Source organism: Zonotrichia leucophrys, chromosome 5 (assembly GCF_028769735.1).
Source record: "Zonotrichia leucophrys gambelii isolate GWCS_2022_RI chromosome 5, RI_Zleu_2.0, whole genome shotgun sequence".
NCBI classification, from domain to species: Eukaryota; Metazoa; Chordata; class Aves; order Passeriformes; family Passerellidae; genus Zonotrichia; species Zonotrichia leucophrys.
In genome coordinates this window covers 22,193,963-22,221,031 of record NC_088175.1, presented here as the reverse complement: position 1 = coordinate 22,221,031, position 27,069 = coordinate 22,193,963, and the positions used below count along the sequence as shown (strand labels likewise).

Here is a 27,069-nt window from a genome sequence, read left to right as displayed (position 1 = left end):
TTTATATAAAAATTATGCAGGAATGTCTGAAGTTGAAATTTACTTTTGAAGTTGTAGCTAATAACCAGCAATTACCTTATTTTGCTTTGATCTGCTCAGAATTCAGGATAATCTGTTAGACATGTAAAATCATGAAAGAAACAGTTCTTAGATATTCATTGCAGCATCTTTTTTTACATGGTGATTGTAATACTGTAAAATGAATACAAAGTGAAACTGTGGTATAGACATTTATGGATAATAACACTTTTTATGCAACAAATAACATTGGAAAAATTACATATTATTTCCACATGGGGATAGTCACTGTGGGTGGGAAAGAGCATTCTAGACAATAAGCAATACTGATTTGCTTCTGCAAGCAGGTGAGCCAGGCATGTCAGCTTCTTCATAAAGTTTCAGAGTTGCAAGTGAAGTCAGCCTCCAGGAACTCTTTTTGCTCAAAACTTCTGTTCAACTTGGTTTGGAACCTAACAGGAAAAGCAAGTGGCTGCCTTAGATCAGTTACCTTGGTGTTGTGGCAGCTCAAGTCAACATACATACTACCTGTCATAATTGTCCACATGGTTTTCCTTCCTCCATTGTGCTGATTTTATGTAGACCACTGACCCATTCAGTGTGCTAAATGTACAGAGAACCACCACTCCACCACTCCTGCCCCTTACTCTGGGGGCAGATGTAACTCACAGATATTAACAGGATATGTTGTGTGGCTGCTTCTGCTGTAGTTTTACTCTTCCTTTCTTTTTTCATCAGAACCGGTAATTTCAGAGCTGCAGGGTGTGTTTAATTGACTCGTTCCTTCAAAAATACCAACTCATTTATGTGATGTACAAATGCAGTTAAAGGGAAGAAGCAGAAGTCAAGATAGTCCTATTTTTGCAGCAGCTCCTCATTGCTTTAGTGCAGTTACAAAGTCACAGCTAATTCCTGGTGCATGAAATACTCCTTAGTGACCAGATAGAGATGAGAAGTCTCTGTATATCTGATATTTAGCTGTGAGATTTTTCTGCTTTCTTGCCCAATATCTGAAGTCAGTACCTTTTCTTTAAAACTGGATCCATAATAACTGAGATGTGTGTCACACACTGGGTGTCTCACACTGGGGATTGATTCCACTGGCAGAATGAAGGGCATTTTTGTTTGAAAAGCAGATTTAATTTTTTTCACTAAAACCTGATGTTGAAAGTTTTAATACTAATTATTTTGTGATGTGTTCCTGTGTATACAATTAATTGACTGTCATAAGATTCCTTTTGCTGACAAGGAATTTGAATTAAGATGACTGAAAATGTTTTACACCCATCAGTTTCTATCTGGCTTGTTTTCCTGTCTTGGGCTGCTGAAATTTGCCAGCATGTTTAAACCAGTGTAGAAGTGGGCTGTTTCCAAAAGCTCAGGGAGCAGAAATCTGATCCCCCACAGAGAGTGATGAGTTTTCCATTAGAGCTTGGTAGCTGATCTGCCTCATTGTGTGAGTTCTAGATCTGGCACAGACAGGCAGTAGGAGTGCAGAGGTGAGGAAGAGGTGGGCTTTTTTGCCTGGGGAGAGTATCCCTAGCAGGGGACTGCCAGTTTATAATCTGCAAAAGTCAGTGTAATCTGAGGGTACTTAAAGATGGCTGCTATTCTTGCAGCAGCACTTCTGTGTGTGACCACAAAGGTGTCTGGATGGGTGAGCTAAAATCAAATATCACAAAACAGGTTAATTTTCAGTTTCCTATTCCTTGGCTATCTGACTGCTTTTACAAAGAGGTAATGTCAGGACAAATAAGCAATATAAAATCCTTCAATTGTGTGAAAGACTTTCCTACACAGAAGGGACACAATACATTCTTTCTGTTTAGTAATGAACAAGAAGTGATGAATTTAAATGCAACAAGAATGTTTCTGATCAGATGTTAGGAGCATTTTCTAACTTTAAAAATAATGAAATATTAGATTACCTGCAAATATTACGGTATTTTTGTGACTGGGAAGTTCTTTGAATTAGTTTAGATGCAGAAATTACATGGGTTTAACTCATCTTTGAAAAGGAGGACCAGCTAGTTAATCCCTCAGGCTCCCTCTGATTCTGTTTTCCTACAGCAGTGTATAAGGAAGAGTAAATAGTAGTATTGGTATAAAGTTGATATTTGAGACATCCTGTTTCATGCTATTTGAGTGCTTCTTTACCATTCTTTACAATCTGGTTGAATTTTATAGTACAACAGGAAAATGTAGGACAGCTATGCTTACTTTTCTGTAATAGATGCATTCCCCATAAGCTTGTTAGAGTGGAGAGAGAAAAACTTATAGAAAACATGGCAGAACATTTTACCAAAAGATTCTTAATGAAGTTTCTCAAAGGTTGATCTAATTTAATTAATTATCTGTGTTGGTTGGTACAAGAAAAGGAATGTGCTGATAAAAAGTTCATGGTAGACAAAATTAGAAGGCACTGACAGTGTGCAGATTAGTGAACACCAGAAATGAGTACTTTAAACATATTAACAGGATGGGAAATAAATTTTAAAATTGGAAAAGTTAAGAGAGTAAAAATGAGGGTTTTTTCCTCCCTGTAAAGTGGGAGACCATTAGTTGGAGATAACTGCAGAATGATAGCCCCCAGTGAATTTCTTCAAAGGTTTGTCATTATAGAAAAATACAGATATTGGGAATGGTCTGCTTTTCTTGGTGCTGATATATCAGAAACTTGAAACTTGTATTGCTCTTGTCAGCCCAGTCAGAACTTTAGCTTACTAAGGGTAGTTGCTAAAATATAATCCATGTCTCTAAAGTTCTTACAGGAGAAAAGCTGGGAGGAAAAAAGCACCTTTAAAGTTATAGAATGGTTATGGCTGTCCATGCATAAATTTAGGATGGGAGGCTTTTTAATATTTAGAGCTTTGAAATTCATTTTTGAAGAAAGAGGATAAGACAGGTAATTATGTGAGAAATTTTTAAAGGTAATGTAAAACAAACAAAGATAGGATGTATGGCATGAATCCTAGCTAGTGCTTGACTTGAGATCTGTGATAAGATTTGGTTTGATGTTTCCTGTTGGCTATTTTATTCTTGTCAGGGTTAGTTACTTAAGAGAAATGTTGCTGCAATTTCTTGTGTTTGACCTAAATGTGGGAAGGAAATCTCTCTTATCTGTCAAATACTATGTTTTATAACTATGGGAATTACCCCTAATTTAGAGACTGATGATGAATTTAGGAGAAAAAAAAGGAATCTCCATACAAGAGGTGGTATTTAGAAATTTTAAATATAGATATCTGCATTCTGTAATTATTTTATACCGGTAGTTCTTGAGGATTTTCTTCCTGAAAGTGTTAGCCAAGTGGATGGCCGTTTCTCTTGTATACCATTTCTTAGTAGGTTTTTGTTTATGCAATAATAACAATACAAAAGATATGTGTGCAGTGAGAGAGACTCAGAAATTGTTGTATAGTGTTTGGCCTTCTACAGTAACCAATAATTTTGCCAGTTTTTTCTCAGAATGAAAAAGGGAGTGGAAACTAACAGGTGTGTTGAGAGGGGCATTTCAGGATGTAATCTCTTCTGCAACAAAAGCTGTTGACTACTAACAGCCATCAGATAAGTAGAGGATTGCTCTCTCGCTATTAAAATGGCATAAACTTATTTAACCCTGTTCTCTTTTCCACACTGTTTTAGCCATTAACCGACCAGATATAACAGACACAGAAATGGAAACTATAATGGACACTATTGTTGATAGTCTCTTCTGTTTTTTTGTTACACTTGGTAAGTTTCCAAATTCTAGCATATTTTCCATATTCAGTTAGATAACTAGAAGTCTAGTGATTTCATATAGAAAATTAAAAGCAGAATTAGATCTGTGACCAAAATCTCAAATCATTCACAGGGTGGGATAATGATCTTGCTCAAATATCACTGCTTTCTATCACTCAAATATCTTGCTTTATGTCACTGCAAAGTACAATAAAGGTTGGCCTTCATGGGAGTTGAGTCTTAGTCTTCAGTACCAATGGGAGGAGAATACTGAAGGGCAAAGTTTTGGATGCTAGGTTCTAACAAAATTCTAGTTTGAAATGAAGATAATAGTGCTTTAAGTTTAGATTTGTCATTCTCCAAAAAAAAACCAATCCCCTAAACACCACAGAGTTAGAAGAAAAAATTCCTCACACAAACCCTGCAAAGATCTAACTGAAATAACTTCCTAACAGAATAGGAAGATAAATTAAGTTTACTTATTTTATTGTGAGTTTCCTTGATGCTTAGCTGATACATTTTTCATAGTGATGACTTTTAACTTAAGTTGTAACTGAAATTGGTCCATCTGAGATAGCTTTCCTACAAGGGGAGCTGGGGATTGCCATGGGGCAGTCTCTTCAAGAGAGATTCCCTTGGACCCATTCAGTTCTTTCAAGTGTTAGTATGATACAAATTAATGTCTTTTCCTCAGTCACTTAAAATCTGTGGTTTTGGAATTTTCATATTTGTATAGATAAGTGAGAGACTGTAGCTAAATGTTTTGAAACCTGAAAGCCACTGGAAAATGTGCTTTTGAAAATAGCATTACCATAGATAGATAGTCCTGGACATAGCAGTGAGTTGTAACAGATACATTGTGGTGGTATAATACTTATTATTGTGTACAAGGGACTTCTGATCTTTTGAAAATAACTTCTAATGCATCTGCATGAGATAGTTTGTCCCCTCCAACAGTGGATGAGCTTTCTTTCTAATATCTACTCTGTTTCTCATAAATTGTTGTGTGGGGTATTCACTTCTGTAAAACTTTATTTAATATTTCTATATAGTATTTTTCATTTCATAGAAGAAGACTGCAAGAGAAAAGTTAAATGTAAGTTTGTATTTAATCTCAGAATGTTAGTTAAAGTTGTTTATAAAAAGTAATGTAATACAGAATCTGAAAATGACAATGCATGTAGAAGTCAATGTATCTTTTATTAGGGGCAATACCAATAATCAGATGCTCAAGAGGAACTGCAGCTGAAATGGTGGCAGTGGTAAGAACTGTTTTTCTAAACACCTATCATTGCTTTACCACTTTCCAAACATCACTTTTGCTTTTCTCAGTACTAGACAGAGATCTAGTGTCATTGTATCCTTCTCCTTATGAAGGAAAAAAAAACTGGAAAAGAGATACATTCACTTTCCTTTCTGATTTCAGTTCCACAGAACTTCTGTAGAAACTGTAGTGTTAGGGAATCAGATAATGGGAAACTTTAATATAAATAGTTATTCCTAATCTAGAGTTTATCAAGATTTTCTAATATGCATTATAATTAAGCTGCATCTACAACTTAAAAAGTGGCTGTTGGACCTGTGTTCCTCTGTGTGTATCAGTAAGAAATGTTGATGTATCTTACTGGGAAACCCTGCAAGTACAAGACATTTTTAGTATAGCAAATTAAACTGACATTGAACTTGATCATCAAATAGGAATGGAATGACCAAACTAAATCACAATTAACAACCTCTACAGAAGTGTCTTCGTTAGGAGTCACTGGGGTTCATTTCTTCCATCTTCTTTGCATTTTCTTTGTCAGTGAAATTGTAATTCTGATTAAAGCATGCAGTGTGCATGCACTCATATTGAGGATAATCTCACTTTTATGAAACAATTGTATGGTAGTGTCTGCCAGCCCAATTTGCTGCTTCTGCTGTGGTTCCCTCTTGATGCTTCCTACTGGTATTTTTTACTTTCATGTTTAGGGAATGGGTGCTAATTGGGATGAGATTAGTAGATATAAAGGAAACATCTTCAGTCCTGGACATAGATAGAAATGCTGGAGGGACAAAACAGTTGTAAGATTTCTTTATTTCCCTTGTACACTGGACCTAGTCTTCCTGTATTTAAGACATTTATAAGCTACAAAAACAGCACAATAAATCTTTTAATGTTGATCATGTAAAGAGATTAGGAAATCATTGGTTTGTTAAAAGTGATTTTGTTTTTTCGATCCTCAGAAACTGGATAAGAAGCTCAGAGAGAATCTAAGAGATGCCAGAAACAGTCTTTTTACAGGTGACACACTTGGAGCTGGCCAATTCAGGTATTGTGTTAGTCGTTTTATTTTTCACATTTCAGTTGTCTGGGTAAATCACCACTGTACTGAAAACTGTATTTACAAGAATTTGGTTCAAATTCTATATTAATAGAATTTACACACTTTCAAGAGAGTTCTCCAGTCCCACAGCATAACCCATTTAAAAACTTCTAAAACTATTAAGAGTATGGCCCTAGCACAGTAAGTCAGAAGTTGTTATGAACCAGTTAATTTTGTTCAGCCTCTAAACCCAGCAGAAGCCAAACTTCTGTAAATACACTCTGTTTACAGGCTATGAAATGCAGTTGGATGTCTGAACATAGCTCTGAAGTCCTCAAAAAGAGAGACAGACCCATCTTCTTGCTTGTGAACACTACTACCAGTTTAGTTATATCAAAAGCAAGTGTTTCCCAGCTGATCCCTGTCTTGATCAGAGGACACTGCTTGAGGACTTCCACCTGGATAATTAAGGTCTGTTAAGCCATGACCATTTGAGTCCTTTGTGGATGCTTGTAAGCATCTGATAGTGTGTTCTCAGTAGCATCCCTGTACATTGTTGCCTCCTGACAGGTGAATACTCCACAGGCTGCCTTAGGAAGGTGTGTTATGAGAGCCTCTACTGTTCATGAAAAGGAGGAGAGGTATTGGCAAGACCATAGCTGAAGGAAACTTACAATCTGCTAACTGAGTATAAAACAGTCATCATACTTTTATCTCAAATTAAAACCAAGGCTTGGATAAAAGGCACAAAAACATCAACATTGGCAAAAGGAATGAGCTTGAAAGGAGAGAGAATAGTTGTGAAATACCAGTTTCTTAATTTTCATGGGAACTGCATTGTAAGCACTGCTTTACCTTCAGAGGCATGGCTTGTTTTCCTGATAGTGTTATCATTGCCCTCAAAATTAAAATGCAAGGTAAAGCAAACACAGGAAACTTTAACCAGTTGAATGGCTTCAGATCTTTAGTTTTTCAGAATCAGCTGTCTAAGGCTTTTGAGATTATACATTTAAGTGAATATACTTACAGCAAGGAAATACAGAGCGTGGAATTTAAATGCTTTTTCTCTGTTCAAATGCACTTCAACTGCATGTTGTAGGGATTATGTGCTTAAGAGAAATGGTTATTACAATGTTCTGTCAGCTCACAGTCTTCCTGTCTTCACTATAAGCTTCTCATGTAGCCATAGCCCAAGACCTTTAGGCATGACTGCATTTTTTACAATTTTTACAAAATTGGGTATTGATGGAATTACCACAGTGCATCTCAGAAGTTCATAATTTATTTTTGTATGGACTTTATATACAAGCAAAGAGCAAAATGAAATTAGAAACCCTTGGAAGTGAGATTCTATATTTGAGGATCATAATGGGGATTAAGGTCAAATAGTACCCACTGAAACAATTTTTTGGAACTCAAACATATATCCACACAAAGATGTGTTAGTTAATACCTAAAAAGTCAGTGTTTCAACTTCTGCTCAATATTTTTATATTGGTAATTTCACTAAGTATAAAATAATCTCTTTATCATTACTAAGATTTGATTAATGGAATTTATCATAGTGATCAGCCCCAGTTATTTTTGGGAAGGCTGGAGGACCTCAGCAGTAGGCAGTTTTGCTTTTGTCTTGACATAGATATGTAAGTGGCTGATATCACTCAGGATGTTAGTGGGGTGCTTTAACCATGTTTAAAGAAGTACTAACACAGTGTCATCTTTTCAGCTTCCAAAGGCCCTTATTAGTCCTTGTTGACAGAAACATAGATTTAGCAACTCCTCTACATCATACTTGGACATACCAAGCTTTAGTGCATGATGTTCTGGTAAGGATAAATCTGATTTTGTTACCAAAACTATTTTTTCACTCAGTTTGTTGTTAAAACTTATTTTCAGATTCTCTCTTAATCCAAAATCTGTTTTGTCTGTTTTATTGTTTTAATAAAGAACAACTTGGAAGATTTTCTGTAGAAGGTTTATTTAGCAATAATTTCTCAAATATTTTAAAAGTTGAAATCTTGGTATCATCAGAAGATCACTAATTCATCAATCCCGGCTTTTTTTTTCAGTAGCCCATGATCTGTAGATCCAAACTCCATTAAGTGCAATTCAATTTTGAAAAAGAAATGCTTTTTATGTGTTTTTAAACCAGTTTTGGTTTTAGTTTGAACTTCTGAAAACACTTTCTCCTGTTTTTCTCCACAAGGTGGTGTAGGTGTTCAGTGCAGAGTGATGTACAGTCCTGCTGTAAGGAATCTAAAACAGATTTTTAAAATTTTTTTTTAATGTAGATAACATTAAGCTGCCTTTACTTCCTCAAGTTTATTTTATAAAACCAATAGTAGAAACGTACTTGAATGATAGCTCATTCTGTTTACCTCAGATTTGTGCATTTTGTGTATAGGTGTGGAGTAAATAATTAAAAAAAAAGAGTAAGAGTAATTAGTATCTGAAGGCTTATTATGTGCTGAGAGTTACTGTGAAAATAATTTCAATATCTGTCGTTGAGAATTATTTTAGATTTATTATTGAGACTGTTATAGGCATACATGAAATATGCACGTGTGTTGATGTACAAAGTTGATGGTGAACTGTATAGTCATCCATAGTGTCCAGAAACTTGTGTTGCTATGATGAAAATATTTCAGCACTAATACAATGTTTTAGGGTACTTGTAAATTTTATTTTATGTATTTAATTCATTATCACAAATCCTGTCCTATTAAACTTAAGAGTGCTTTCTGCAAATAACAATTTTTGGCCTAGTTTCTTTGGGAAAGGGGTGTCTGGAAAAACCACAGTTTGCACCAGGTTTTCTCCAGTAAGTGTTGAACTGGAGACTTGCAGATAGAAGTAGTGAATTTCTACAAGTTTCTTTTTAAATTAGTGTTAGGTGCCCTCAAGCATGAGTTGGGATAGAACTTCAGTTCATCAAGATGCAGCGATCAGAGATGTACTGGAAGCTGAGGACAGCCAGTGCTACAAATCTGGTGGGATATTGGAGTAACCCTGGAAGACTTACTCAGTGATATTGGATCTCTGCTGCATCAGTAGAGTTCTGTAGTTTCTCTGGACTAACCTGTTAAGTGTTGTATCTTAAAAGTGCACAGATTAGGAATTTTTTTCATGAAATTGTAACCAAGGGGTCTGTGGTTCCATGACAAGGGCAAACGTTTAATTTCAAAACAAGTCAAGTTACCTTGAAGGCAAGCTTGCCAAACTCTTCCCATACTGAGCATAATATTCCATGAAATAACTGCAGTAGTCTTCTAAGACGCCATAAATTGTAACCATGAAATTGTTACCAAGATGTTGATTATGTAAACTGTGCTTTCAAACGGACTGGGTTTTGTTTAAGGTCTCAGTTACAATAGTCTAGGAATGCTGTGCAATGTTGAACTACCCAGGCACGAAGTTGAGTGCTGCATCCACTGAGATCATAACCATGCTGTTTCTACACAGAAACATGCTTACATGAAGGGATTTATATTTATGAATAAAAATCCTTTCATCAGTGGATACAGAAAAATAGTTTAGAGGCATGGAGGCATGGTTAGAAAGCCTTATAAGGGCAAAATGGGGGGGTTGAAAAGAAGAACACTAATCAACAAGAATTATTTTAGGAAACCTTGTAAATGCCAAAACTAACTTGAAAACGCAGGTCACTGGTGAGTTAAAATCATCCAAAACTTATATCTCCTTTAAAAATTGTAGCTAAATATAATTTAGCTATAATTATAAAATTATAAATTATAAAATTAATTTTTTTCTCTTCATGTTTTTTATTAAATATGTGTCCTTGAAATGTACTATTTTTTTGCTGAAACATAAAACACCTCTTGTAAGATGAGGTTTTTGCTCATCAACTCTATGTGTTTCCTTTGAGTAGCTGCTTGGTTTTGTTTCTATTCTGGTATGGATCATTTGAAATATTTAAGTCCCTGCCAGGGTTTAACTAGAAACATTTTAAAACTTTATTTGACAGTTTCACTCACAGTGATCCATTTCTGTATACTTTAATGAAAATAATAAAGTGATGTTTTATTTCTGGAAAAAATGCTTATTCTAAAAGGTTCATAACAGTTTCTGTTTAGTTGAAGATTTCACTCTATCATTATTTCTAATGATAAAAATCTCAAAGAGCACCTTTGAGGTTTTAAGTGTCCTTGAAAAGAGCTAGGACAAAGTCAGCAAGTGGAATACTTGTTAATACTCTTTGTTGAAAACCAGAGAGAATAGGTAAGCTTCAGAAAATGCAGGGCAGTCTTTGGCAGTGGGGGAAAGAACCAGAAGACCCACAGGGAGCAGTTGGTGATGTGAGCAGAACTGTGTCCTCTAGCAAAGCAATGTAGTTACTATGTTCATGCATCTGTGAAAAAAGAAAAACTATATGGAAAAATAGCAGCTTTGTTGCAAAGTTTTGCTTTATCATGCATTCACTATTTTACTAGGGCTCCAAAAATTAGGGCAAGAGCTGTGAAGGTGTGGCTAAGTAGTCCTCTGTGAAGAATCCTGTTGCTGATGTCATCAGCTTCTCAGCAGCTTTGATACCTATGTTGTAGCTATGTAAATGAACAGATTTAGAAACACTTTTTGTCTGCAACATTTCTACTTCAAAGTTTTGGGGAGTTGCTAGAGCACAGTCCTTGCTAAATAACTCATTTTCTATGCAGAAAACAGTGTTCAAAGTTAAGTGTCAGAAGAGTGCTTGCATATGAGATAATCAAATGTCTTTGCATAACATTCATTGCCTTGTTTAGTATTGAACTGATCACAGCTCAGTAACTGTGAGTAATTTTGGAGTCCTTATATTGCTGTTGTTATTATCTAGTTAACTAGTAAACTGTTTCCTGCCTTCTTATGAAGTTCTGATAAATAGCTGTGTTAATATTTTTTTAGAAAATATTCTAGAAAATATTTTGTTGAGTATAAAAGACTGAATAAACAATTAAATTGTCAAATATTTACATAAGATTCTTCTTTATTGTAGGATTTCCATTTGAATAGAGTTAACTTGGAGGAATCAGCAGGAACAGAAAGCACTCCAGCAGGTGCAAGACCTAAGAAAAAAAATAAGAAGTCCTATGATTTAACTACATCTGATAAATTCTGGCAAAAGCATAAGGGCAGGTAAGCTGTAAAGGTATACAGTTTATATTCATTTAGTCAGTATAAACTCTAAGTATTCTTCATATATGGCAGTTCTGGTTTAAGCTTCTTTGAAAATCTTTTCTAGCTTGGGGGCTTTTCTTTTTAAGCTGGATTGGATCTGGCTGAGATGAACTTCATTCCCCACAGCAGCCCTCACAGTGCTGTGCTTTGCATTGGTGGCTGGAAGGGTGTCAGTAACACACCAGTGTTTTGGCTGCTGCTGAGCAGTGCTCCCACAGCATCAGCACTGTCTCCCCAACATTCCTCCCCACCAGCAGGCTGAGGGTGGGCAACATCTTGGCAGGGGGCATAGCCAGGACAGCTCACCCAAAGTGACCAAAGAGATACTCCATACCTTTCCATACCATTCTGTACCATCCATTCCATTCCACTGTTCAGCAGTAAAAGCCAAGAGAAAGGAGAAGTATGCAGTGTTCAATGGGATTTTTTAAAATGTTTTTCTTCTGGAGCAACTGCTCTGCCTACTGAAGCTCTGCTTCCTGGGAAATGGCCAGGCATCATCTGTTGATGGGAAATAGAGAATAAAACCTTTCATTTTCCTTTGCTTTCACACATAAGCTTTCCTTTTTTCAACCACCTGTATCTTGACCCATGACTTTGGAGTTTTTTCCTCCTTGCTGTCTCCCCTGTCTTGCTGAGGAGGGAAGTGATAGAGTCACTTGGTGAGCAACTGGCATGCAACCAGGGTCAGACCACCACATAAGGAATGATCTTTGCCAGTATTCCTTGCCAATGATAATTGTCTCTTATTTCTTTGTTACAGAGCTCAAATTGTTCTTACCAAAACTACATAAAATTATTGAAAGCAGTGAATGTATCTTAGAAAGTTAAAGTAAACCTACAGTAAGAAAGTTAAAGTAAACCTCCATTATATCAAGGTGTCTTTATTTTCACTGATTTGATTCTGCTGCGTGATTTGTGTATTGTTATTTCCAAAAAAGTTTTTATTGTCTGGTTCTAGTATTTCAGTTTCTTGATTTAATTGAGCTTAATGCAGACTATTGCATTAGTCCTTTTCCAGAGGTGGCCGAGTCTGTTCAGCAAGAACTGGAATCCTACAGAGCCCAAGAAGATGAAGTCAAAAGACTTAAAAGTATCATGGTAAGTTTTATCACCTGTATGTGTTTTATGTAATAAAACACATAATAGGGCTTGTAGAGATACCTAGCCCACCCGTGTCATCCCACGGACAAAAATTTACATTGCATGCTGACTTTTAGGCATGATATGATCTTAAAAGTAGGACTATAAGTACCATATTTCATGAGAAGTTTCCATTTCTTGTTCATTGGTGTTGCAATTGTATAACTTCCATACTAACTGAAAAACACAATCCAGACATTAATACCATTATGATAAAATAGATTCTAAATGTACTGACTTTATCTGCATGCATGGTATTTGTATTTATTATGACTATTTTTATTCCTCTTTTCAAACGCTTCCTCAAAACCCAGGGCATTGAAGGGGAGGATGAAGGAGCAATAAGTATGCTTTCAGATAATACAGCTAAGCTAACTTCAGCTGTCAGGTATGTAGTCAATAATACATTATTGTTGTGTAGTTATATGTGAACCATTTCTAATTTTTTTTGTTATTGTACTATTAGTGTTCTTTGAAATAAATATCTTTAAATGGAGGCTGTTCAGCTCTACAATATTTTTTAATGCTTTATAATTCTGATAAAGTTAAATGCAGTGTCCTAAACCAGTGCTTGCGTACGTAACTTCCACAATATGTTTGACTTTGGAGTCTTTTCTCAGCAAAGACAAGTAATCTAAGTGCATCATAGATTTGCTTGCACTCTTTCACCAAAATCCCCAACCTCTGCATTTTTTCATTTAAAAAAAAATAGTGAAATGCCCTTCTTCAGGTATCATTATGAGAGTCATTACATCAATATGTTGTCATTTTTTAGTTCCAACACTATTCTGTAATTTTAGATTTTAATGGCTTTTAAAGGTCCTTTCCAACCCAGATTGTTCTATTATTCCATAAATGTTTTAGTGCCTACTGTATATAGTGCACAGTTCCATTAACAGTACAAATCAGCAGGTTAGTTTGTATTTAATCTCTTCAGCTCTCTTCCAGAACTTCTGGAAAAGAAGAGGCTCATTGATCTTCATACAAATGTTGCAACAGCCGTTTTGGAGCACATAAAGGTACAACTGCTCTCTAACTTGAGTTTTCTGTCAGCAGTACTCCTTAACTTCAGGGATATATTTGAGGCAGTGAAGATAAAAAATGAGCCTTCTCAATGGTACTACTCTTTCAGAATTCACTGTGTAGCATTACTTACCCCCCATGAAGGGGGAGAGAGAATGAATTCTGAATGCCTCTGCATGGAAAGCAAAGAACACCAGTTATTTTCTTATCAGAATTTACTAGTATAGTCTCTTTTTTTCAATGGTGGCCACAAGTGTTGGGCTGAAGTGTTTAAAAAAATAAGTTTATGAGGGTAGTGTTTTGTTTATTTTAGAGATGTATCATGGCAATTCATGACTTCAGTCTAAGCAATCTTCTGTTCTGTATGTGTTTGTCAGAAGGGCGCTGTTGACTGCTCACCAGCAAAACTGATACCCAGAGATGTGGCAATAATGATGCAACTTACTGAAGTGGTCTTTCCAGCAGGGTCTGTGTTAGATGTCTTCTGCATAATTTAAGAACTTCACAAGGGAGTTTGTCTTTCCTGTTTTAAGTCTGCTGCCTTTGTCAGAGACCTTGCAGAGGGATTCATGTCAAGTGAAGGCCCTGGTTACTGCCAGGATAACTTGGAAAATGGATTTGTTTTCACAGCAAGAAAACAGAAATTGTAGATGAGGCTTTCAGAAATGCTGAAATTCTTTTCAGTTTTGGAAGGTGTTTCAAACACCAAGTCTCACTGAAAATCAGTAATTAGAGAGTTTTACCCCAAGCTACTTAAAATTCTTGGAAGGCAATGTGTTTTGGAGCTAGCTTTAACATTTGTAAAGAATGTAAGATCTGTCCTCAGTTATTGCTACTGATTTTTTAAGTACTCCATATGAATAAAGGATTAATTCTGCAATTAAATTGATAAATTCATTTACAAATTTATAAAGCTGGAGAAGAGATAAGTGCCTGCACTTAGGTCATTACTGTAGGGGCTACTATATGGGCTTTTACACTATTAGATATGTCAATTTTCATATCTGACAATTTAAAAGCAGTACTTTAATACCACTGAAAAAAATTGAAGTCAACAATATTAATATTTTGATCCCTTGACTCTAAATTCACTTTTCCAGGAAAGATACTGGCATGATAATGGCAGGCCTAGAGCAGTAGTGTTCTGTATATGATTTGTTGGTTGGAAAACAAGTTTCAGAGCAAGATGTAGAATAGCAGTAACATCAGTTTGGCTTTCCAGTATCCTATTGGCAGTGAGCTGGAGTCAGATGCATTAAATGATAGCAACACACTTGATTACCTAGAGGTGGAAGGAATTGCCTTATCTGGGCATTCAACCAGCCCTTGGCTTGCTGCTCTGATAGGGAAGATGCTATTAGGGAGTGCCCTAGAAGTGGTGGTCCATTCCTCCACCATTCTTAATTCTGGTACTGCAAAGTGCTCAGGCTCTTTACCTTCCTGTTGTATAAATGTCAAAGAAAATTGTGAGACAAATGGCCATGCAGTTTCTTCAATATATTGATATGTACATCTCCATCATCTTTTCTCTTGGTTTAAAAAGCATCAGTTCATCTCCAGATATTTAGGAAACTGTCTTAAACTAATGCAGGCGGACGCATTTTTTCTATTGAAATTTGCTTATGGTAAAGCTTTTTAACTGAATCAATGTAAAGTTTATTCCAGCTGCTTTCTCCTGACCATTTTCTCCTCTCTTTTCACCCTCCAATGGTAGAAAAAGTATCTTTCAATCTTGAGTTGTGGAATTTTAGTAGACAGGACATTATGCTACGTAATGGATTCCTCAAAAATAGTCTCAAAAAGGACAGTGTCTCATCCAGTACTTTTAAAAGAAATTCTGATGAGACATTGACTCTGTGAATAAGAGGATTTATACACAGTTGCATAATGAAACCAGATTAGGATAAGGCTGATTCTTTTTTGCAAGTAAGTGCTAAGGTCATGAGGAGCTAGTGGGGCGCCATGCTCTTCTTCAGGTTACTGTATTTTCACTTCTAAAAAAATCAGGAAATGCATTCATACTTTAAAGTAGGCTATTTGCATTATCCATTATAGGATTTTACTATATTAATTATTTGAGCATTTTTCTTCACTATATATATAAGGTTCTATGCAAAGAATGCAACGAGACCTACTTTGGATATACTAAGTGAACTAAATTTTTCTTGTGGCTATACTTTAATGTTCAGTTTACAGCTGCTTTCCACATTCTCTTGGATCATTTTCTAAGACACAGCAAGAGGAAACCAGAAATTAATCACATACTTACGGGTCCTGGCAGTTTTTTGGCTTAAGATTTAGTGAAATAATGGAAAGTATGCATCACTTTTTCATGAAGCTAACCATCAAGTATTTATTGTCAGTACTTAGAACAAACACATCCTTGTTTTGCATTTATTGGTTTTTTCCTCTGCTGAAGCTGGTGACTGAAGGTCTGGACCCAACAGATAACAGATTTAGAGCTAGAGTTGCCTATGTAGCTGCTTTAAAGTTTCAAGTAATGCATATCTTTGCATGTCATTATAATATTAGTAGAATTACTGATGTATGTTAAATCATAAATATAAAAAGATGCACACATATACTTTTGTAAAATGGTGGTTGGGGGGTAGATTAGATAATCTCTTGCTAGAATTCTACAGATGTGAATTTAAGTGGCAGATTTTTATATGTATTGTTAATTTCTATGTATAGACTTATATGTATTATTAAATTACTTGTATTTGGCTTAGGTTATTTTTTAAATTCCAACATGGTTTTATTATGTATCTCTACTTCTGCTTGATCTCAAGGTTTGATGATCTCTTAATTGGGATCCCCTTAATTGGGATTGACAATAGCCTTTCAACTTTTCAAATTCATATTTTTAAAGGAATTCCACTATTTGAAGTACTCTGTTTTAAATAAGGTTACATTTTGGTCTTACACATACCATGAAATGGTATTTGTTTGTGAAATATGTACGTCATAGTGGGCCAGGCTGTTTTCTGTAGTTCAGAACTGATAATTCATTAACTTTCTAGTAACAACAGCTTTTTCTGAGTTCAGTTACAGTGACCTTCCAGTCATCATTCTATGCAGTTCAGTGAAAAGGAATTGGCTGTGTCAGCCACTCCCAGCCTTCTTGCAGAGTTTCTCTTCCTCTCCATAGCAGCACACATGATTACCTGACCAGCCTCCCTCATTCTGGAGGCAGTTATTTCTGGTCTTTCTCTGTCAGCATCTCTGAAAAGGACCTCAGATAGTTTCTTAGAAAATGTCTTCTCTCTTCTGCACATTCTCTCTCTGTAAAATTAAGAACTTTTGTAGTGTAAAGAGGATAGAAGAGCTTCCAGCAAGTCTCTACAAAAATTACCCTCTAAGAGATTTTAATGGGTCCTGCCTCCACTTAATTGCTTTAAAAAGAATTGTGTTCATTTTGGAGTACAGTGCTCAAGTAGACTTTCCCATGCACTTCAGTAATTTTCCCTAAAATAAGTTTTGGCTTATGATCAGCCTATTTCTAAAGATGATAAGTTGAAAACTTTCACAAATATATTTTTTTTAAAAAGCAAGCTGAAGTGTGGCACTTTAACTGCAATGCAGGATCCTGTTTCTGAAAGGGCAGCCAGAGCCAGAAAGGTCTCTTGAATGAGATTGGTGTGGAACAAGATGTCATAATAGAAAGTCAAGAGCAGGAGGCAGAAAAGGAATAACTGTAAAAGCAAATGCATCTTTATTTTATTATTTTCTATTATTATTGATTTTCTTCATTGCCAGTTTGGCACCCATAAGAACATATTCTTTGCTGTGTTTTTTATTGAATCTACAGGATTGTTTAGTTCCTATTCCCCAGCTTTTCCTCTTGGCATGCCTGTGAGTTTGCCATTGAGTGAGTAAAATTGCACTTATTTAAATTAAATGGGACATCTGCTTCTTGTCAGCACCTCTTAGACAAGTTGGCTCTTCGAGAACTGTCTCATTGATGTGGCATATCTGGGATATCTATCAAAAGGTAACTAGTAGTGTTTAAGGCTATTCAGTAACCATATGAAATTTGATTAGGTGTCCATCCAATTCCTAGCAAACCAGTATCAGAAAAATATTGCCCTAATTAGATCTTTGATAGTAACTTTCATTAGTTATCTAATGAAGAAGCAGCTGAATAGGCTTACCACATTGATTCATCCCTTTAGTTTATCACATCAGACAGAGTCTCAAAAGTTTTACATTGCTGCTTACCTCTGATGTCCCTATTGTGGATAGAAAAAAATAGTGGATAGGAAAAAAAACGTGGACCTGAAGTTTTGGGATTTTCAGTTGGGGGTTTTTCCCCCAAAGAGTGCTGAGTTCACACTTCAGAAGTAATTCTGCAAAATTTTTGAAGGGAGTGAGCGTACATGTATCATTAATGTTTCAGTTTAGGCTCAAAGTATAGCCCATAGATGCAAACAGTGAATTTTCTTTGCTGCTGGTAATCTGTTTTGTTCAGCAGCCATAGTCAAACAGTCATAAAGTTGCACATGGCTGAGAAGAATTTTACCTAGCCTGTGCTCCAAGTAAGTTAACAATTGTCAATCTGTTCTTAAAATTGAAATTGATGTTTGAATTACGAAATTTTATTTAGAAGTTGATCTGTAAACAAATACAGAGAATCAGTGAATCTTTTTATGTTGTACATTTTTACATGCCATCTGAATAAATTTCTCGTAAACAGATCACCAGCTAAGATAATATGGGCTTTGCCAAATTCAACAGTAATATATTTAACTTTATAAGATCAAGTTTCCACATTTCAAGACAATCCCTTTTTTATTGGATGCCTTTTGTCTGGGAAAAATATTTTAAACTTAAAAACATTGAATTTAGCCTCACATAACAAGATACTAATGTAGATGAAATACAAAGAGCAAGTGAATGTAATGGAAATACTTAAAAATTTGTATTAGTTTCTTTGCAATTGCTTTATGTCTATAGAGAGATTTAAGGAAACTGTAACGCAGAAAATCCCTGAGACGCTCTAGAATTGAGGTCTCACATGGTTTACCAGATACCAAATTGCATGTGATGTAAGGTCTTGGAAAAAGGCTGGTAGCTGGGTTCTAGTCAGACTTCATACTGCTCTTTTAACATAAACTCAAGGTAAATATAGCTTGAAAGAAGATCTAGTCCTTTTTTTTTTCTCCTCATTTCATGCATCTTCTATGTAGTCATAGTCATAGAAGATATTCTTCTGCCCCTAAAAGTAGCAGGGGTCATCTCTGAGTGCTCTTCATGGTAATTTACTTTATAAGCTATAATTGCAAGCATCCACAAAAACTTTAAATTAAGTTGTTGCTTTGCAAGTAAAGGCTCTTCTCAAGGAGTTCAGTAAGTGACAACTGAGAAATTGAAGCTTTGTATAGCTACCTGCATCATAAGCTAATCACCATATGCTTTCAATATAAAAATATTATTGTAATTCATATCTTTTTTACTTTGCTTTCTCTTCTCTAGCTCTTTTTTTGAGGAACTTACTCAGTACTCAGAAGGTGAAATATCCTGATAGCCTTACACTAGAGAAATACCTTTTTTTTTAGAGAGGTGGTAAAATAACTTTTTTGAAATTAATTTCTTATTTGTGATCTCAGGAATAATTTTAGTAGAATTCAGAAATATGTGAAAACCAGACTTCTAAAGTTTTTATGTCCTGTCATTAGAACTACTACTGCACTGAATAAAATATGCCATAGCAGTTTTAAATGCTTTGGCATTATCAGGCAAAATTTCTCAAATCATTTAATCCAAGAAAAGCAAGGTGACTCTTGCTCTCTCTGGCAATATCATTTCAGTCTCACAGCAACAATGGTGTGGACCTGACACACTTCCAAAGCAGCAAGATGGAGATCCACTCTGCCAATCTCCTGTTGGAGCCAATACATGGCTGAATGTGTTCAAACATCAGGATTTAGTTAGTTACCAGATACTAAGGTTTTGTAAGCTGAGCAGCTCTAACATTGGTTGTGATGCTACATTTTAATGTTCAAACACACATAATGATCTGCATTGTAAAGGAATGTTTTAAAATAAGTTCTGGAGTGCATTTTTCTATTTTTAGCTTGTAAGATCATGATCAATAAGTGCAAAGCTTGTCTGTGTGTGCAGATTTGCTGCAATGCAGTCATTACTTGCATGGCCATGTGATGTCTTCCATAAAGCTTTTGCCTCAGTTATTTTGTGTAGTCCCTGTGCCATCCTCCCCAAAAAGGATTTTCACAACATCTAGATGTGTCATTGTATAATGAGAGACTTCTTTTCCGGTGTCAACAAGATAATCTAATTATAAACTTCTCCATCTTTGGTGTGAGTGAATTATGGCAAGCCTTTGATCTGAGGTAGAATTTCTGTACCAGCCCAAGCTGGCAGTTGCCAACGTTTCTTCGGGATGATGCCTTAGTGTATAAAGGAATTTCCCATATTTATCTGCATTGAATAATTGTCTTGTGGTCTGGGAGCCTGGAGGTTCAGAATAAACTGGACATAATATTCACTTGACCATTATTTTTTCCTTTTACAACATAGCAATGTGTATGATGGCATGTAGTTTTCAGCTGGGGCAAAGCCATAGTTGAAAACAAAGCTTCTCTTCCAGTTCAATATTCACAGCAGACACCCCTTGCTTAACTTGCTTTTTCACTTTTTAATATGATAATTAAATACACATCAACTTTCTGAGAGTTAATAAAAGCATATTATAATACAAGCATTAGTTACTTTTACTGATAATGTATTTAAAAATAAAATTTTTAAAACTGTATTTTTAACTTAAACTGCATCCTTCTTGAAAGAGAAAATAAATATTCTTTCACAATTTTAAGATGTTAACCCTAACACTTACTCTTAAACAGAGTCGAAAGCTGGATGTGTATTTTGAATATGAGGAAAAAATAATGAGCAAATCCACTCTGGATAAATCTCTTCTGGACATGATTTCTGACCCAGATGGTGAGTACTATAAATCTGAACTTGGTATAAAGTTTGTTAAGCTATCCAATAAATCTATACCTGCTTGGATTTCAGGGTTGGTAAAGAGCAACCTGTGCAAGATTTTTAACGGAAGCAGCTTTTGATTGATTTTCAGTAGCAGTCTAGAGAGTTTAATGCTTCAGTTGAGTAATATCCAAAATATTAGCTACTTCTGCAGCTCTACTAAAATCCTGTCCTAACCCCTTATTTTTGAAGGTCAATATATTTTATTTTTTGTGCTTTTGCAGTATTTAGTAGTGTAGCATGGCATTCTGTGGTCTGAACAATAGTAATTCTTTAAAATCCTCCTGCATGTTTTATAACATATACATACCTCACGAGCACAATGAAAACATCATAGAATTTGACCAGATCAGGGGACTGTAATGTAGGTGGCTCCTGCTTGTGTGAGGAAAGAGATGAATGGGACAAGTGGAGAGAGGAGACACAAGGTGTATTGGCCAGTTCACTGGACTCACCTGAAGCTTTGCACGTGTTGATTCAGCTGTGCCATGTCTGTTTTGACCATGTAAGAGCACGAGCAGTGCATCCCAGCTTCTGTGTCAGAGAGGGGTCAGACATATCAGAGCATTGCACACCAGGGGTGCTTGGTTTCTCTGTTAGCAGGAGTCACTGGGGGTCTTCCTCTGAAGGGTTGACCCAAATGACTTCTCAGCTTTTTGTACTATTTGAGCATCAATTCTTCTTTCAGTCTGTCACAGCCTGATGTGTGTCAAAACACTCTGACAGATTTCAGTATGATCTGATACCAGCTGGCTGGAAGAAAATAACGTGCAGAGCAAAATTGTAAAACTTAAATTAGGATCTCTGACTTGTCTGCATACTGGCAATTATGCTGGCAAACCTCAAGCATTTAGAGACCCAGCGTTCCTGCTTTTTTTCCAGTGTGCTTTTCAAGAAAATGTTTTGTTACTGCATGATTATGTGTGTTGTCTTACAGCTACATACTGAGCTTAATGCCTGCTTGGAGTTTGTATAATGATTCATATTTGTAGAAAGAATATATATACATCCTGCTGACATTCTGCAAAAATCTTTTAATAGTGTTCATGCTGTATAATCAAAGGGCAGTAGGAGAAATAGTGCACAGTTGGTAGAAATCTGAGCTAAAATTTTAAGATCTCATAATAGGTCAAGTCTAGAAACTAATAAGCTTTCAGAAAATCTAATGTCAGACATCAGTCTGTAATTCAGTACATACATTCATTTTTTATTTGAAGCAAATAAGAATATGTATAATCTGTACTTTTATTAAGCATCAATACAATTACTTCTTACTTGAATCCACATTTTTATGCCTTTTTAGAGTTCAGTGTAGAGCAAATTGTTTTCCAAGCCTGATGTATCTTACCAACATTCCTATTGGCAAGGTTCCTGGGTTTTATACAAGAGAAAGATTAGATTCATAAGCTAGAGTTTTTCTTTATAAGCTAAGTATTCATAAGCTAGGTTTTCACAGTATTATGTTGGCATTTTATATTCATTGTCTAGGTTTAAGTTTATGTAAGAAAAAGATTTAAGCTAAACCATGGTGATTATTTCCAGGCATGCTGTCTTGTTAAACTGTCCAGCCTCATATTGTGTGATTCACTGAGAAATACCATCAAAAAACATTTTTAAGGAATAATACATCAAGTCTTCCTGTGCTTCTGGTGGATTATTTATTGGCATAATGTGTGGGGATATTTGTCTGCAGAGCTCTTGATGGAAGCACTTAGGTGTGACCACTTAAGAGCTGCAGGCTTCAGCCTCCATTTGTTACTGGGTTGTGCTCATCTACCCTCTGTTGGCTCTGTCAGCTGCCTCCCACTGTAGTGGGTATTACCATACCCTGGAGTAGGGATAAAATGGAAGCTAGGGGCTGCCTGCAGATTTTTCAAATGAGTATAAAGGTGGTCCATTCTAGTTGTGCCAAGTTAGGTTTTCTTCAGAATGTTGAGCAGTTTGCCTCTCTGTGTTGTCACAGATGGTAGTCTAGAAAAAAGTAGTGGATATTTGGCAGACAATTGACCTGAGTCTTACAGCTGTTTATCACAGCTTTTTTTGCCCAAGTGAATTCCAGGTGGATCTGTACCTTGAAAGCTGGCTTTTGGTATTGATAATACAAAGTTTCTTCAGTTCTTGATCTTCTAACTTACTGGTATTTGGTAAAGGTTAGTAAAACCTACTTTGAGAAGATTGTACCAAGTTATAAATGCTCATTATGACAGTGCTTACTCTTAACTTCTGCCAGACTAAATATATGCTCACTTATAAATAAAAGTTGCAGATTAGGTCAGATGGTCTCCTGCTGACATAATCCACATTCCATAGTAGGGGAAAACAGCCCAAAACAAACAATACAGAAAAAGAAAAACAGGAAAAAAAGTCATTTTCTTACCCACAAGTACAAGAAAGTGCAGTCTTATAAAATATTGTACTGAAAGTATTAGGCTTTTATAATGAATTTTAATTTGAAATGTTTGTTTTGAGAAGTTGTTCTTCTGAAAACTTCATTTGAAACTATTGTTTTTACTCACAGTGATTCTCATCTAGAAAAATAAAAAAGACAGTCTTCAAAATCTGATGTAATAATTTATACTCTAAGTAATGGCTACATCAACCTTTTGATCTCTAGAGATGAATTTTGATTGCATATGAATAATGCTTCCCAAGAATGGGAAGTGTTTTTCTCCAACAAAAGAGGATTTAGGAGGTCAAATCCTTTCTGAAGGCAAGTTGGAAGTTCACGGGTTTTTTTCCTGACCAGAGGTTCATATAAGTGCTTTTGCAGTCCTCAGGTATTTCAGTACAGTGAACCGTAGAGCTGCGTAAGCAAGTTGTAGAGCTAAAAAATAATATGCTGTGGCTTTTACTTCTATGATTTTTCTTTAGTCTCCTTTTTCATGGACCTACTTCCAGATAACATTTGCAATCTCCACATAAGTCATAATTTCTCTATGCAATTTATGTAGTATGTTATATGAAGAATAATATTTACTACAGACAAAAGGGGGAAGTGTAAAACTTGCAGAAAGAATAAGCACATCTAACCCAACTCTTAATAAAATTGTCTGCCATTATACACATGGCTATCAATAACATTTATCATCATATACATATGTATGGCTGCTGAAGAGCAGTTAATGTAGTAGCATAGTTACAATTGTAGTTTATAATTCTTTTTTTTTTCTTTCTTACTGCAGCAGGAACTCCTGAAGACAAAATGCGATTATTTCTCATCTATTACATAAGCTCAGCTCAGGCACCTTCAGAGGTACCTATGTTCTTTACAGCTTCCAACACCAGATTCTACCACAAAGGATTTTCATTTCAGCACTAAGCAGATATTTCTGTGTCTTTGCAAAGGGAAGTATGAAGTGCTCAGGAAATTCTAAAACTTTAATAAGACAAAAATAATAAGACAAAATAAATTTTGTCTTATTGCCAGGAAATCTGCTCACAAACCTTTAGCCACCATTACAAAGAATATGAATGACTAGTAAGAAGGGATATTATATTGTGATATATTTAGATCAGAGTTACTGCAAGACACATCTTAGCATGTTTTCTATTACTCTGCTCCACTACTCAAAGAAGTAGGTAAAGCAAACCAAAAATATGACTTGTTTCACTTCATATATTCAAGAATGATTGAGTCAGTTGACTAGCAGGAGAATGAAGGAGAAATGCATTTGCCAATATCTGAGTAATTCAGGAAACAATTTCTTCATATTTCTTTTGAACTTAGGATGATTGATTTCAAGGAAAATTCTTACACTATAGAAACATTATATGATGCAAAAAATGTTTTGGTTAGGCAAATAAAAAGTATTTGTATTAATGTATATTAGCTCCTCTTTGTTTAGTTTTTACTGTTTTGACATTGTACAGAAACCAGCATTCTGTTGGTGCTAGTATAAATATTGTTCCATATCTGAAAGTGCACAGGATTTAATTCCACAAATACTGTTCATGTTAATGGGATCTGCTCATGGCAAATTTAATTTCAAGTTGCATTTCTGTACTTGGTAGGAAATGGAGTTAAGATTCATAATTACTTTTTAAGTTGGGCCAATGCTATAACTTTGCACTACTTACTTAATATTTAGATAAGGATATCTTGTCTTTGTACATGGAGTTAAGAGTAGCTTCAACCTTTTGTAATTCTCCACTTTATGATTTCAGATTGACTTGGAACAGTATAAAAAGGCATTGATGGATGCAGGTTGTAATCTTGCTCCCTTGAGCTACATAAAACAATGGAAGTAAGTAAATTCTTTTTTCTTCTACATGAGGCTAACTGGTTAATATAGAACCTAGCATTGTATTCAGGAATTATGTGTTCTCTTCAATTGTAAATTATCCTTAAATATTCATTTGGTATAAGTTTTTACTGTTACTGTTCTGGTAATACATGCAAATCTTAATTTAAAACTAAGCTCCAGTAGTGCCAGAATGCTATAGAACATGACATGCCCTTAATGATCCAGGATAGAAATAAATTACTGAATTAATTGAAAAATTGTGCTAGTTCAGACCTCAAAGTTTTTTTTTAGTTTGTACCAGGGAGTCATGTTGGGTATCAGTTATTATAGTTTTACATGGTATTTAAATGAAATATTTGTCTTTAACTATAGAATCTAATTCCTATTGTATTTGTAGGCAAGAGGGATGCATATAATAAATAGTTACTTCCTGAAAGAGTTTAAAATGCAACAGTTTTTTCACTTTCAGATGACTAGAGTGGAACATTCTGCAGAAGTATGTGCCTTAGATAAATATTTGATTTCTATCCCTGCTTTCACAGAGCTTTCACTAAGATGGCTTCAGCTCCAACCAGCTATGGAAACGCTACACCTAAACCTTTGGGGTATGCTTTTGATTAATTTTTTGTAAGCCTTTGGGTTCTTTTATCCTATTTTAGTAGTGCTGAAAGTGTGGTTAGCATTCTACAAGGCCCAGAACAAAACATCTCCCTATTTGTAAAATTTTTAAGTTACAGACAATTACAAGCGCTCATCTCCCCTTAACAGCATAGTACACGAAGAGAGGAAAATAAAAGGATCTGGGACTAAATTCACAAACTATCTTAATACAGTGCCCTCTGCACCTGCCCATTAAATGCACTCTCACAGGAGAGGAATTCAGCAGCAGGATTCAGTGGATTAAATCCAAAGCTCCCATTGATAGGTGAGGATCTGTCTGGTAGATTACAAGTGTATTCCCATACATGTGATTGCCATGTGATTTGAAGAATATATTTTATGGCAGACTGAATTACTTGGTAATTAGGTCCTATTGATTTCATTGGGAATTGGATGTCAGTATAAAGCTTAAGAATACAAATTAAAAAGAACTCATACATCATCTTCATTTTGTTTTTTCAGTCTGTTTTCACGTGTTATGAATACAGGATCACAGTTTGTAATGGAAGGAGTGAAGAACTTGGTACTGAAGCAACAAGTAAGTTTAAAAAAACAATTAGAAAATCTATCATGAGTACTGTGAACATTTGGAGAAACAAATTTCAGTACCTTTGTCGTATTAATAAAAATTCATTGTGCCGTGAAAAAAGTAAACAGAAATCTCTGCTTATGGATAGATCTATCCCTTTGTAACTTCCAGATATCAAATAAGTAAGGAATAATTCACATTTTCTTTGAAGACCTCTTTGTAGCAATTAAGACTGATTTCAGCATTATTAAAAGAATCAGCTGTGGAATAGTTAAAGTAGACTAGCCCTTCATAAACAAAAAAATATAACTATCTGTATCTTTACTTAGAACTACATGCATTAAGTTAATCTATTTTAGAGTGATAAAAAGGCTGAAAGTGTTAGTTCTCTGTTTACTTACAATTCAAAGCATCTCTTTTTTCCCATGTGAGTGTAATGTACAGCAACTATGATCCTGTAATGTGCATGAAAATACAAATATGTTTATAATGACATGACCACCTTCAAATATTCACTTAACTTTGTAAAATTTTCTGAGCATATATTTCACTTGCATGAAATATACATCCTCCCAAAGAAAACAAACAACAACAATAGCACAAAAAAAAGAAACTGATTGTGTAACTTGTAGCTGGAATGTTGAATTGTGGTTCCCAGAAACCTCCTTCTCTACATTATTTTCCCAATATGTAATTTCATCAGATGGCAATAAATAAATATTTATTTATGGTTTAAAATCTTAGTTCTGTAGTTTTCACATGAAGATTTCTGAAAAATGAGATCATTCATCATATTATAATTCAGTTGAAGAGTCAGAATTCAAATTAGAAATACAACATATTAGAACTAAATAAAATGAAATCTTAACTAAAGGTTTATCCTTTTGACCTACTTAATCATATCATTGTCATTGTTTGTTTATTCAGCCTGTTATACACATAATTTATACATGAAAGGTATCAGCTATCACAGAAAATTTTAAAACTGGGGTCTCAGGTTTGTAGGGCAGTTAATGAAGTTAATTCTGCAGGAATTTCACTATGACTAGAATGATAAGCTGCATTGCAGAGTTACAACTCAGTGGTATATCATGATATATGATTGAGGAAAATTTAAATATGCAGCTTGCCTGTGTGTTATATTTTATAGAGAATTCTACAGATAAACCGTTACTTATAATAATAGAGAACAAGTATAGTCTCCAGGAGACTTCCTCCTCTCCTTGCATTAAACATTTTGTAA

General features: G+C 35.2%; 1 protein-coding gene across 1 annotated transcript in view; it reads left to right on the top strand.

Moving 5' to 3' along the window:
* Positions 1–27,069, top strand: part of SCFD1 (sec1 family domain containing 1) — a 49,342-nt gene that overhangs the window by 9,120 nt on the left and 13,153 nt on the right. Inside the window, exons 7-19 of the mRNA XM_064714556.1 lie at positions 3,664–3,753; positions 4,948–5,003; positions 5,968–6,053; positions 7,774–7,873; positions 11,038–11,177; positions 12,230–12,320; positions 12,677–12,750; positions 13,300–13,381; positions 20,252–20,348; positions 23,576–23,646; positions 24,558–24,637; positions 25,180–25,242; positions 25,760–25,835. Of these exons, the coding sequence (XP_064570626.1) occupies positions 3,664–3,753; positions 4,948–5,003; positions 5,968–6,053; positions 7,774–7,873; positions 11,038–11,177; positions 12,230–12,320; positions 12,677–12,750; positions 13,300–13,381; positions 20,252–20,348; positions 23,576–23,646; positions 24,558–24,637; positions 25,180–25,242; positions 25,760–25,835 (1,106 nt within the window). The remainder of the gene's footprint in view (positions 1–3,663; positions 3,754–4,947; positions 5,004–5,967; positions 6,054–7,773; positions 7,874–11,037; positions 11,178–12,229; positions 12,321–12,676; positions 12,751–13,299; positions 13,382–20,251; positions 20,349–23,575; positions 23,647–24,557; positions 24,638–25,179; positions 25,243–25,759; positions 25,836–27,069) is intronic.